This window comes from Cyanidioschyzon merolae, chromosome 5, assembly GCF_000091205.1.
Source record: "Cyanidioschyzon merolae strain 10D DNA, chromosome 5, complete genome".
Classification (NCBI taxonomy): Eukaryota; Rhodophyta; class Bangiophyceae; order Cyanidiales; family Cyanidiaceae; genus Cyanidioschyzon; species Cyanidioschyzon merolae.
In genome coordinates, this window is record NC_010131.1 from 514,717 (window position 1) to 528,682 (window position 13,966).

A 13,966-nucleotide genomic window follows, 5' to 3' on the forward strand; every position below is an offset into this window, starting at 1 on the left:
AAAGCTGAGGTCGGTGAGCCGTATCCGCATCAGGGCAACGATGCGTTCGAGTGGGTGTCCAACGGACCCCCGTATCACCGACCACTAGCCTGAAACGTGTACGTCAATCAGTAGGGCCATATTATGCCTAAAGCTGTGCCTATTTCGATCTGGTATCACGTCCGGCCTTGAGCAATTCATCGACGAGCAGAAGTTGTGTGGTGATTGTCGAGGCCAAACTAAGCGCGTGCCGTTTCGGCCGGCAGCAATCAACGATGCCGCGTCCGAGCGGCTCTACCAGTTCACCAGAGTGCGCATCCAGACCCACCGTTCGCCCGGCTTCGTGGGCCTCGATCATCTGCAGGACGGTTTCCTGTGCGTCTAGGCCGGAATTCTCGGCGAGCGTCTTTGGAATCACCAAAAGCGCATCGGCAAAGGTCTGGACACCGAGGCGTGCTCGACCCTGGACAGTTTTGCTGTACGCTTGGAGGTGCTGATACGCTGCACACTCGNACGCCCCACCTCCGGGTACGACATAGGCGTCATCCAGGAAATGCCGGGCAGTATGAAGGCCGTCCCGCACGGCATCCTTCAGTTGTTGCAGCGTTTGCTTGTCGGAGCCCCGCAGCACGAGCGTGCAGCTGCGCGCTGTCGGGGGCGCCTCCACGAAGGTATATTTGTCCTCTCCATGGGTTTCTTCAAAGACTCGTACCGCTTTTCCCAGCACCGATGGATTGAGGTCATCCAGGGAATTCACAGCCGTACCGCCACACGCAAGAACGAGGCGTTCCATGTTGCGGCGCTTTGCCCGCCGCAGCGCCATGATTCCTTCGCGTGCTAGCATCTCCAGTGCATCCGGCGAGATGCCCTTTTGATTGACGATCAGGAATCCCGCTTTCGTGCCTACCTCATCACAGACTTGGCGCTTCAGACGCAAAATTTTTTCAACTTGATGAGCAACAGCCTCGCGCTCGGCCTGTGCGAGTCGCTCTCTCTGCCCTGCACTAGAGTAGAAGAACCCGCCACCTAGCTCGGGTTTCTCGTACTCGAGCGAGACATTGCAGGTGAGCACGTACGCGTTCTCCAGATCCTTTGGCATATCCGGGTGCCGCGTGCCATGATCTAGAACCAGACCTCGCACCAAGCTCGAGTGCATCGCTGTGCGCGACTCTATTGTCATTATTTCCACCATGAAGAGATCGATAGGTTCGTTATCGTGATGCACGATCAGCGCTGCATCGGCAACGAGGTCAGAAATATGCGCTACCAAAGCGTCATCTGAGAGCTTCGTCGCGAGCGCACAGCGAACGGCCCGTCCGAGCTGTTCGCGGTCGTTGCGATCAACGGCGATCTGTACACTGGGAATAAAGCTTCGGAGCAGCTCGGTCCGGGCCAACTCAATCCCGTCCACGAGGTGCCGCGGGTGAATACCGTCCACGAGCGGTCGTTCCGCCTGGCGTAGGATCTCACCAACCAGCAGCACGACACTAGTGGTACCATCACCGCACTCGTCGTCCTGCGCAGTCGCGGCCCTTGCGATGATCTTGGCTGTAGGATGAATGATCTCCATGTTATGAAGCAGCACCGCGCCGTCCTTGGTAAGTTTGAGCTCCCCGCTACCGCTCACGAGCAGCTTCAGGGTGCCACGCGGCCCCAGGTTCGATCGCAGGATATCCTCGAGCCCGCCCGCCGCAGTGATGCTTGCGTGCAACGCCAAGCCACGACGGGAGACCTCAGCGTGGGGATTCAAAAACTTGACAGCTGGGGCAGCGCTCATTGCAGGCAACACTTAGCAGGCACGTAAACGCAGAAGCGTTTGCACTGGTGCTTCGAAAAAGTGCGCAGCGCTGCGGCACCTCCGCGGCTTTCGACTCGCATCGCGTGACGCGCGTGACATGCGTGTCGCCCATCGATGCTTCTTTCGTGTTCGTTGCTGAGAACTCTAGAGCGCTACATCGATGGAATCTATGGAGCGCCTTTTATGATGCGATAAATGCGCTCGACCTGGAAAGCGACCACCATACGCTTACCGGTGTTCATAGGTTTCAGAATTTCTTGATTGGTCTTTTTGTGGGTCACAGCGTTGCAGCTGCCAATGATTGAGGGCTTTCTGTGTGCTTGCAGGCAGCGCAAGAGCGCAGCAGGCAGTCTGGCTAGCGTGTGCAGTGCGCACACTGTATCATCATCATGGTCCACTTGTGTGGATCCGCTACGAAACAGCAAAAGGGCTCCGACACCCTGGTACGGAACGCGCGTCGTGATCGATCTAGAAGGAGATTACCGGCTGCTGCGTGATCCTTAGCACACGAGAAGCCTTCCGTGATATCAGGCAATGCGGCACCCGTACCTAAATGCGCGCCATTTGTTGTGCAATAGATGCAGTGATTGGAGCACAACGGTCACCGCAGAATCATCGTAAAGTAAAGGCTTTCAAAACGCGTACGCAATATGAAATCGATTCCTTCTATGCTTCAGTCTCTTCAGAATGAAGCGGTTGCTGCCTTGCATCCTCATCGCCTATTCCTCATCGCAATGCTTTACAAAATATTACAAACAACTCACTTCGAGGACGTAGCAGGCACTTTCCAGAGCAATAGACAAGTCAACAGGTGCTTCCGCAACGTCTCAAGTCGAGTGCACTTTCGCGTACCTGAGACATCAGATTATGACGCTCAGCGCTCCGTCTTCGTTCGAGCGCGTCGATCAAACAGAAGCGGCGCGCAGTGCGCACCAGCGTTGAAGCGTCAGCTACAGGCTACCAGCGACCGGGAGCGAGAAACTCGGAAACCGGGTGCTACAGCGTCGGTGCTCGGGAACGAGCCTGGTTATCCGCCGTCATGGTAAGATCAAACCTGGGACTGCTTGCGAGCTGCGGTGCCGCGTACTGGAGACGACTGGCAACGAGCGCTGGGTCGGCGGCTTCCGCTGACGCCAACAGCGCAGTCGCCGCGACAAAGCAGTTGACGGGTGTTGCCGGTCGCTATGCGGGCTCGTTGCTGCGGGTCGCGATGAAGGCGAACCAACTGAACGAAGTCCACCGTGACGTTGACGCGCTCGAGCGTCTCCTGCGAGAGAATCCCCGGATCGAAGAGTTTCTTCGGGATCCGACGCGCTCGCAGGTAGCGAAGCAGCGTGCTCTCGAGAAGCTACTTGACGCCGCAGGTGTGCAAACAGTCTTTGTGCGCAGACTTCTTGATCTACTTGCGGATAACCGGCGCTTGAGTCACGTGTCGCAGGTGCTGCATTCGTTCCAGTCTGTGATCGCTGCGCAGCGGGGCTCAACGCAGGCAGTCGTTACGAGTGCAGTGCCGCTCACCGAGTGGCAGCTGGCTCTTTTGCGCCAGCGGCTGCAGCGACGCTTTTATCCGGATATGCCGGATGCCCGTGTTGATCTGATCACAAGGATTGATCGGGACCTCATTGGAGGCTTCACCGTGCAGCTCGGCGACAAGTTCATGGACTTGAGCCTCAAGTCTGAGGTTCGTCGTCTCCGAGACGAGCTCGCACAGCAGGTATAGTGCCGATCGGTGTCCGCGAGGTTACGGACATGTGAGGTGCTTGAAACCTGAGGAGCTGTCGGAGGTTGTTTGTGTCAGAGCCTGACCTGCTCTCACTCTCTGTGCCCTAGCAGTGTTGAAGGAATGTTGTCGCACTTGCAAAGCAGCGCATGCTCGGGAGCAGGCTCGAGACCCTGGTGTATAACGATGGAATGCAGGGGCTCGGCGTTCCAGCAGTAGTTTGACGCAGCTCCAGACGCAGAAGGGTTATCCTTGTATTGTGTACGATCTGAACATCTGCAGTGGCACGCTCCGCGAGGTCCGTTGCAGAACTAGTCTCAATTTATGCTATTGAATAGCGTACGCGGACACGAAAGGATGTCTGGACCGTCATAGACGAGCAGCAACTCGCTGCTGGTGCAGTGCGGCCATGCTCTGATGGACGACTTGTGTTCGCCCTCGTGATCGACCGATCGATCGATGGATACTTGGCGTGCCCGTGGATGTATATCCGTAAAAGCCGTGCTCTAAGCGGCGTTCGCACAATAGAAAATGGGAATCCATAGGAACCGGCCGCACAAGTCGTGCGGAAGATGATGCGTTGGGAGCCATAGCGCTACACGCTTCTAGTCTATGGAAAAGCATGTCATGCAGTTCTGTAATCTGCTGCGCAATGTATCCGCATCAGTTGGGTTCTCTTAAGATCCTAAGTGTATGACGTTCCTCGTGTATGCGATACTTGGATGCGAGCATGATAGCAAACTCCAGGCTGGAGCTTGATGGATGAAATGCGTATCCTGCGGCCCTCGGAGTTGTGCCTTTTGGATCGCGACATGTCCAGAGACGCGCACTTGCCATGTCACCTTGTTGCTCGTTTGACTGAGATGATAAGCAGCCGCTAGACTGCGACGCGAATCCGCATCATTGCAACGCCTTACAGGGGCGCGACAGCATCCCCGCTACGCAAAACTGTATCATGGTTGATGTCAGGCTATCTCAGGATGTGGCTCTCTGTACTTGGTATCCGACTCGACGCTAGAGTCGTGCTATGCAGCGGATCGCCTGAGGCCACAGGAGTACCGATTTGTCTGGTTACGAGGTAGGTAAACTGTCTGGCTTTCCGTGATAGAGGTATAAGGTCATTGGATAATGTGGATAAGCTGTGACATTTTGCGGTACCGTGCGAACACTTTTGTTCAAGATTCTATGAAATCCTTGTCAAAGCTGCAGCTCGTCGTCGTGCTGCTTACTATGCTCATCGGTTGTCAAATCGCAGGTAGTTAGCAATGTGCTTCCAATGCACTTGTTTCTGGGCAGCTATTGGAATCATCAATGCGAGGCTATTCCTAACCAAAAAAGGAGGCAATGGCACACGTTTTGACGCAGTTCGAGTCAGCACATGGGAATCCTCGCTGGCGTCTCGGAAGCGCATGATTGGTTGAAAGAATGTATCGAGCGGTCCGCACGGATGAAGTAAGCGCCAGCTTTTCTCGCATAGAGAGCGGCTCTTACAAATTAGAGCCATTTTGAAACAAATTTGAATTGCTGTGTGCTCATGAAACTCTGACAAACGTACGAAATAAGATTTCAGAAGACCTAGCACCAGCTCCAGAACTGTACATTACAGTTCTCCACTCCAAAGCGCTCGCACCCAGGTATTCGCGCTCACTCGAGGCCTGCCAAAGCGCCAACCGGGAACCTGGGCAAATCCCGGACAGCGCCTAGCTGCTGCCATGAACATTGCCCAACGTCACTCTACAGGCCGAAGCGATCGTGCCCTTGACTTTCATAGATATCGAATTCATAATGACTGCAGCTGAAGCGCGCGTCGGGTACGAGAGCTTTTATGCAGTCTCGCCCGGACGCCGCACCGTACGACATACACCCGCGACGCGATGTATGCCTCCATTCCCACCATTACAGGCTCTATTGCGTACACGCTCTTGCATCCCTTCACCGCTGCTGGCAAAGATGTGGTACACAATTGGATAGCGCATCTTTCGTGGAAGCGCATCCGCAACTGCGGAAACGGTGCTGCCACATCGGTCGTTATGCGAGCCTACGCAATGAACCTAGTATAATCATTCGTTGCTCGTGGCCAGCAGCAGGGTGTACATACGCGCCATCGACCAGAAGCCTCGTTTATCACCACAGCGCAGCAGGTTCCCAGCGTCGCAGTTCAGTGGAGACGACGGCTCCGGCTCTGAGAGGAGCAGTTGAATCGCCCTCAGACACGACGCAAGGCTCCAGGCTGGCGACCACGCCGACTGCAGAATGTCAAGGCAAACTTCGCCGGTGCGGAAGTTGATGTTTGGGTGAAAAATTGGAGTCAGAAAGCGCACTGTCGGTGGCACGAGCGGGTACGCAGCCGGTAGTGTCAGCGCGACGCGAAAACAGCCTCCCTCGTAAGGTGTAGCGGCGGGTCCGCGCAGGTAGCCTTGCAGCCGGAGTGGGTTGCCTTCCTCGGGCTCCAGGCAGAAGTTTGTCGGGTCTTCGCGGAGCTCTCTAAGCTCTGTGAGCAGACGTTTCTGCAGAAGCATGGTGCAGTCCTAGGGTTCGCGTTGGGGTACGAAAAGCTGCAAGCGAGCACTGCCTGGAGGTAGCGCGAACGCTAGAGTGACTCTCACCAGCGAACACACCTAGAGCGAAGGATGCAAGTATGCTTAGTGGCACCGAGTGCGCGGATAGTGACGAAAACAAGTACAGCGCCTCAAGAGCGATACAGAGTGCACAGAACTGCGCCTTTAGCGAGTAGGATCTATGGAGGGCTTTGGTATTTCGGATGACGGCAGCGACAACAAACGCCTTTCCAGAAAAAAAACGCGCCCGCGAGTGGGGCAAAGTAGTGGCGAGAAACCCGCCCTAGACGAAACGTCTACAGCTGAGGTGCAGACGCCTCCCAACCGTTTTGGACCGGCCAACTACTACAGCTTGCAATTCTTTCTCATATAGGAACACTTTGAAAGGTTGTCCCACAAAATACCATCTTGTCCACTCTGGAGGTCTCCCTCCAGCATCGCACACCGTCTGATGTTGATGGCGGCGTTCAAGTCTCGGTTCACAATCTCCATACGTTTCTTGCCGCCGCTAGTAGAACTGACCGATGCAAGCAATCCTCGAACTGTCGCCCTCCTTTCCATTTGCTCCTCCGTCAGCGGTCCGTACTTTTGTATATCCTCGGGGCTCCTCTGGCACTTTTCCATCTCGACTCTCTGAAGTGTACACCCTAGCTCATGGTGTGTTTACGATGTTCGGAACTCATCTACGGGTATCGTGACGAAACGCCTTGCGCACTCTTTGTATGTTCTTGTCGTTGGAGCTGGCGTAATCCCTTTTTGGGTCTTCCAGCGTCCTGCTCCGGATGCTAGTACAAGCCTCTGACTTTCATCCTCCTTCAAAGCGCTCAACTGACTGAAAAAGATGGCAAATGCCCGCGGTTTCCCACAGTATAGATTCATTCGCAGACGAGCCCACCGAGGCTTTGTATACGCTTCTCACAGCGCATCCCAGTCGGCAACACGAACTAGCATGAATTCCCGAAACGCTTAAAAGCCGGCTCCTCGGCTCGTCACCTCGCTCAAAGCTTCTAGGCGATCCTTCATTTCTGCAGTCCATGTCTTGATTTCCTTCCTTGCATTCATGATTGCCGATCCTCGAGAGTACCCCGCTCTAGACACTCAACAGACGCGTATCTTTCTGACATAAGTTGCGGTCAGTACCATCTTCCGCACGCTTGGGTACTGCGTCGGTAACGATATATGTGTTTCCGGGGTCCGCGCCAACGACAAAGTCGTTCTCATGCACTTTCGGCGTCGAAGGATCCACCTCCTTCTCATCTTCTTGCATCATCGAGGACGGGACTGGACGCTATGGGTTGGACCACCGATCGTGTACACACATAGCCACTCCATCGGTTTCGATCATCCCAGTCAATGCCTTTCGTTTGTTAACTTTGAGACGTTTGAGATGGAAGACGTTCTTCCAGTACGTCTCCCGGTTTTGGCCAGTGAACTCTATCTTCCTTACATTGAACTCCGGACTGATCTCCTTCATGATGCCGTGAAGGATTCTGGAGTCGATAGTCACGAAATGTGACTTGATATTGGACAATGGAACGACGGTGAAGCGCTTCCCCATTAGGACAGACTTCCGTCTCTCCCACTCTTCATTTGTCTCTTCACTCAGCTTCATTTCTGCCTTGCGTTCGAGCTCTCGGTCCAGAAACACGAAATACCGCAGGATGAGGCGATAGTATCTTTCCTTATCGTTTTTCAACTCTGATATCTTTTCTGTTGGATTCGCCAGCCCCAGTACCGCACGATGCTCTTGTATAGCCGCGCGGATGACGGAATCCTCATCCGTGCTCCCATTTGACGCCTTCTTGTCGACGCATCCGATCTCATCTTTATGCTTACGATCCTTCGTGATGCCATTGATCATCGCCCCTTTTCCTTTGCGAGGGATGCCTGGGTAGAGTGCAAACACGGCGCGTTTCATGAACCGCTCGAGGTTCTCTTTCAAATGGTTCTTCAGGTTCGCAATGTACTTCATTGCCACGTACTTGTAGCTAGCCTGGTTACCCTTTTATCGATTACCCTTTAAGCGGAATTCCGCGAAGTTTTCATGGAGAGCGTGGACTACCTCATTTTCCTTCCGCGCTTTCTCTGTACCAAGCTTCAGGTGACGAATAGAGGTCTAATCGAAGAACTCATCGGGAGGCTCGATTGTTTCCATGTGTGTCACGCCTCCGTACATCTCCTTCACCGGATTCATTTGTACTGACGACGCCTTTATCATACGCATGGTGTGCAACTCGACACGGTTTCTAATAGCGTTTCGCAATTTTCTCCGTAGGGATCCTTGATATGTTTAAGGAGGCAGGCTTTCACCACCATATGGTCGTACAGTCGTCTTTCCTGCCGCCTCCGACTTGGGGCCGCTTTTTGCTTCATTTTCTCTTCCTTTTCTTCTGGACTCAGCACTTTTTGTTGTTCTTTCTGGCAGCCGGTGACCCTGGGCCTCCAGGATCGTCGACTTGCACTTGTACAACATTCCTTTTGATAGTTATTTTTTTGAAAAAGAATGCTCTCTAAACGCCCCTGATGCATACTGCAAAACAACACGTGAATGCACTTTCTTGAAGTTTTAAGCACAAATGAACTGAAAAACTGTACTTTGCTACGTCTCTAACGCAAATACAACTTGTATAGTAGAGCGGCACGCAAGTGATCAGGATCGCGTTTTCCTTCAACGGAGAGACGCATCGCGTCAGTCGGCTGCCTGATCACCAACGTCCGCCCACCGAGCCCGATTCTATTTTTTCATGGACAAGACGTTTACTTAGGCCAGCGTTCTCCGATTATGTGCATTTTATTCTTCGTACTTTTTTTTGTGTGTTTTTTCAGTGCGCAGTTCGGTATCCATCAACCCCCTACCTCCATGATACATTATCTATACATCCTCTCGGATATTCCGGTCGTTTCGTACGCCCTATCGTGTGCGCCAACTGCCTGCCAAAACCGACAGCAATGGCGCTCATAGCGCCGGTGCGGCCGCTGCACGTAGGCGGAACGGCGTTGCCGTACCACAGAGGGCGGCGGCTAGAGCGAGACGCCGTGCACCGCGATGGTGGCGATCGCACCAATTGGCGGCGTCGGCTGCCCCCTGTCGTGTCTACACGTCATATGGGTGTCACGAGAAAAATGTCCGTTATAGGTGCATAGGTATAGGAGCAGACGCCCGTTCCGTTACACCGGCGTCGGAATGGGCGTTATGTACAGGTTCTCCGTTCGCGCGTCACAGCGCGAAAATGACGTGGAAACACGGCAAGCCTTACGGTACCCGCCAGCTTTCGTATAGCGCAAAAGTTCCTGGTTTAAAGAACGAATGGGTTCTACGAATCAGCCTACAAATAGATATCTCTTCTCAAGTATGGCGAAAGGAACTGCACTAAGTCAGAAGAAGCGGTTTACAACAGCACGCCGTCGACACCAACGAGCTTTTCGCTTTATGTTGATGCTCGTCCTGGTAATGTTTTGGTTGGAAAAAGTGATAATCGTACAACCTACGGCAGCAGCAACACCAACGCCGACGGCAACACCGACACCTTCGCCTACGCCAACTGCGACACCAACGCCTACGCCTACACCGACACCGACACCGACACCGACGGCAACAAAAACGCCTACACCGACGGCAACACCGACACCGACACCGACACCGACGGCAACAAAAACGCCTACGCCTACGGCAACCGCGACACCGACACCAACACCTACGCCTACGCCAACAGCAACACCGACACCAACGCCTACGCCAACTGCGACACCAACGCCTACGCCTACGCCTACGCCGACTGCAACTCCGACGCCAACACCAACTGCGACACCAACTGCAACACCGACACCGACGGCAACACCAACTGCAACACCGACACCGACACCGACACCGACACCGACACCAACGCCAACTGCGACACCAACGCCTACGCCTACGCCAACTGCGACACCGACACCGACACCAACGCCTACGCCAACTGCAACGCCGACACCAACACCTACGCCAACTGCGACACCAACGCCTACGCCAACTGCAACGCCGACACCTACACCGACACCTACACCAACTGCAACACCAACGCCTACGCCTACGGCAACCGCGACACCGACACCAACATCTACGCCAACGCCTACGCCAACTGCAACACCAACGCCAACTGCAACACCAACGCCTACGCCTACGCCTACGCCGACGGCAACACCAACTGCGACACCAACTGCAACACCGACTGCAACTCCGACGCCTACGCCAACTGCAACACCGACACCGACACCGACACCGACACCGACACCGACACCGACACCGACACCAACGCCTACGCCAACTGCAACCCCGACACCGACGCCGACACCAACACCAACGCCAACTGCGACACCAACGCCTACGCCTACGCCAACTGCAACACCGACACCAACGCCTACGCCAACTGCGACACCAACGCCTACGCCTACGCCTACGCCGACTGCAACTCCGACGCCAACACCAACTGCGACACCAACTGCAACACCGACACCGACGGCAACACCAACTGCCACACCGACACCGACACCGACACCGACACCGACACCGACACCAACGCCAACTGCGACACCAACGCCTACGCCTACGCCAACTGCGACACCGACACCGACACCAACGCCTACGCCAACTACAACGCCGACACCAACACCTACGCCAACTGCGACACCAACGCCTACGCCAACTGCAACGCCGACACCTACACCGACACCTACACCAACTGCAACACCAACGCCTACGCCTACGGCAACCGCGACACCGACACCAACATCTACGCCAACGCCTACGCCAACTGCAACACCAACGCCAACTGTGACACCAACGCCTACGCCTACGCCTACGCCGACGGCAACACCAACTGCGACACCAACTGCAACACCGACTGCAACTCCGACGCCTACGCCAACTGCAACACCGACACCGACACCGACACCGACACCGACACCAACGCCAACTGCGACACCAACGCCTACGCCTACGCCAACTGCGACACCGACACCGACACCAACGCCTACGCCAACTGCGACACCGACACCGACACCAACGCCTACGCCAACTGCAACGCCGACACCAACACCTACGCCAACTGCAACGCCGACACCTACACCGACACCTACACCAACTGCAACACCAACGCCTACGCCTACGGCAACCGCGACACCTACACCGACACCTACACCAACTGCAACACCAACGCCTACGCCTACGACAACCGCGACACCGACACCTACACCGACGCCAACACCAACTGCGACACCGACACCAACGCCAACTGCGACACCTACACCAACACCTACGCCGACGGCAACACCGTCACCTACGCCTACCCCGGCAATAGCCGGTGTTGCATTCTCTGCGGTGGTCAGTGTGGTGGACAAGACCGTGTATGTTGATGTTGCGGTCGTTCTCCAGGATAACTTAGAAACCAAGCTGAATGGAACTGGAGCGAACGTCACTGTGTCGGATAACTGCGATAGTATCTTCGTGTCAATAGCCTCGCGGTTCGCCGACTGGTACGAGAGAAGCAGCCTCGACGTTCAACGTGTATTCAGCGCAACATCAGCAGTGAATGCAAGCTACAATATCTCTATCTTAGCACCTACCGCGCTCGTATCCAACGTGACGAAGATCTCTACCAATTTTACAAGTAGCGTTCCAAGTATCCTGCCAAGTGGAGCGAGTCTCGCGGCGATCTCGACTCCGAAAGTTGTGCCAACACCCACACCCACACCTACACCGACACCGACACCAACACCGACAACTTCAGCAACGCCTACGCCTACCGTCTCAGTGACGCCTTCACCGACAGCAAATGTTACACAGGTTTCTGTGGGTGGCGGCGCTGCGGTCTGCTTCCCAGCGGGTGCTTCGGTGCTTATTGATGGTCTTGGCAAGACGCGGCGGATAAGCGAATTGCGCCCGGGTATGACCGTAATCGGCGTCGATTCACGTGGGCGACTGGTCGAGGACACAGTTCTGGGGTGGTTGCACAAAGAGACTCGCGCCACAGCAGAAATCCTATTGATCAAGACGCGTTCGGGGAAGGAGCTGCGCTTGACGAGGCAGCATCTGGTGTACCGGATGAACGAGAACCCGAGAGTCCCGGGCCGCAAAATGACAGCTGTGTCGAGTCTTTCACATGAGAAAGAGCAGCACATACAGAAGATCCTCGAACTGGAGACGTCTGTAGGTGAAGCGGTTTTCGCAGAAGATATCCGCATAGGCGACGCCTTATTCGACATTGCTGCGCACCTGCCGGACCCCGTGGTGGCAATTGACACTCTCGTTACGAGTGATGGCCTCTATGCGCCGCTGACGCGCTCAGGGCGCCTTGTGGTAGACGGAATTCTTGTTAGTTGCTACGGGACCTATGCATCGCACACTGTGGCACATGCTGTATTGTGGCCTGCGCGGGTTGAACTTTTGCGCAAGATATGGGGAGCAGCGCTCGGCTCTGACAGCACGGAAGGTATCATGCCATATGCAGAAGGACTGTACCGCGTATGGACAAGTGCAGCACGTATTCTGAAAGATAGTCGCGTGAATGCTATAGCTGTTGCCTGCTAAGAATGCGCTGCGAAGCAAAGAAGGGGGAGAGCTGATACTGGAGACCAACTCTGAGATGCCTTGCAGACACTTTGCGACTTTTTTTACGAGTATTATTCGTAGTAGGATTCTCCGAACCGAAAAAGATCCAGGGGGAGGCTGTTTTGATATGCGGACCAAGAACGAAATCTTAGCACCAATAGGGAAGGCGGAGTGCCTTGCAGAGAGAGGATTTCCGCAAAAGAGAAATCCAGTCAGAAACATTTGTCGTCAAAAAAATGAACTGGAGAAAAGAACCAACCGTGGCTACAGCATCCGAGGCGGTCCGATTGGAAAAGATGCGATCAACTCTACAGGTGCATGGATCGTTGAGAATTCCATGGGTGCTCTCAGGTGCCAAAGGCATCCGTCGAAATATGCTCGAAGTGAGAGATTATCGGTTTCGTATGTGGATATGCTCATGAACGGATTTGCGCGCAATCGAGATTCGATCGGAGGGAAGCACCCTGTACCCCAAATGGGATACACTCGCTCAAGTCGCGGGAGAAATGCTACAGTATATGATACGTTAACCAGATTTTCGCTGGGCGGAAAAAGCCAAAATTGGTTTATAGCGGCTCGAGATTTCCTCTCAAGCACAGGAACGATAAAGGAAAGATTCACTATCAAAAGTGTAAACATATGAAAATTGCCGATTAGAACCTCGTAAGGTATGATAATGCCCACAAAAAAAAGCAAAGGCGTACAATTACAAGTACAGGACAGCGAACCTAACATGGAGAGAAAAAACGAAGAGAAAACGAGCAGGAGTGATTATCAAGAGTAAACTACATGTAAGACATGAAAACAGAAATATGATTAATACCATGAAAAATTACAGAAAAAGATTCGCCCCTAGAAAAAGCATCCAAATCATAGTCGATATAAAGACTAGAACGGGTGCTAATAAGTACAGAGCGACGATTTATAACATGGTAAATTTTTGGTCTAATATCAATTAGAAAGAAGAGAACCAAAAGAGTTGATATAAAGAGCATGCCGGAAAGTACTCTATTATTAAGGAGACAAAGCAGGGTAACAAAAGAGTCATGAAAAAAGGTGCTATGAAAATGCAGGCAGAGCTTGCCTCCAAATACTACGTAGAATAGAGCACATTATCTAAAAAAACCCTGCCTTATACCTAAGAAGCTGTACCAAAATCGAAATCCGTTATAATAGCAACGCCCGGCACTGATCTATTCTGCAATCTAAAAACCAAGATATAGAAAAAAATGGAACAAAAAATCTTTAATAAAAAGCGGTAAATACAGAAAGAAAACTCGATATACAAGAAAGATAAAAATATGAGGATCATGGAGAATGGGGGG

General features: G+C 53.6%; 4 protein-coding genes across 4 annotated transcripts, besides 1 other annotated feature; 2 read left to right on the top strand and 2 right to left on the bottom strand.

Annotated features, from left to right (window-relative positions):
- Positions 1–139: 139 nt before the first annotated feature.
- CYME_CME197C (chaperonin containing TCP1, subunit 6a) lies at positions 140–1,756 on the bottom strand (the record flags this gene model as incomplete). Its single annotated transcript, XM_005535629.1, has 1 exon — positions 140–1,756. The coding sequence occupies one exon, from the start codon at positions 1,754–1,756 to the stop codon at positions 140–142; it is 1,617 nt and encodes a 538-aa protein (XP_005535686.1).
- Positions 1,757–2,816: 1,060 nt separating this feature from the next.
- Positions 2,817–3,497, top strand: CYME_CME198C (mitochondrial F1FO ATP synthase subunit ATP5; the record flags this gene model as incomplete). The annotated part of the gene is made up of 1 exon (XM_005535630.1): positions 2,817–3,497. The coding sequence occupies one exon, from the start codon at positions 2,817–2,819 to the stop codon at positions 3,495–3,497; it is 681 nt and encodes a 226-aa protein (XP_005535687.1).
- Positions 3,498–5,557: 2,060 nt separating this feature from the next.
- CYME_CME199C (similar to ubiquitin conjugating enzyme E2) lies at positions 5,558–6,016 on the bottom strand (the record flags this gene model as incomplete). The annotated part of the gene is made up of 1 exon (XM_005535631.1): positions 5,558–6,016. One exon carries the CDS (start codon positions 6,014–6,016, stop codon positions 5,558–5,560), a length of 459 nt encoding a protein of 152 aa, XP_005535688.1.
- A 301-nt stretch (positions 6,017–6,317) lies between these two features.
- Positions 6,318–9,083: a sequence feature (repetitive element).
- Positions 9,084–9,362: 279 nt separating this feature from the next.
- CYME_CME205C (similar to hedgehog protein) lies at positions 9,363–12,620 on the top strand (the record flags this gene model as incomplete). The annotated part of the gene is made up of 1 exon (XM_005535632.1): positions 9,363–12,620. The coding sequence occupies one exon, from the start codon at positions 9,363–9,365 to the stop codon at positions 12,618–12,620; it is 3,258 nt and encodes a 1,085-aa protein (XP_005535689.1).
- Positions 12,621–13,966: the final 1,346 nt, after the last annotated feature.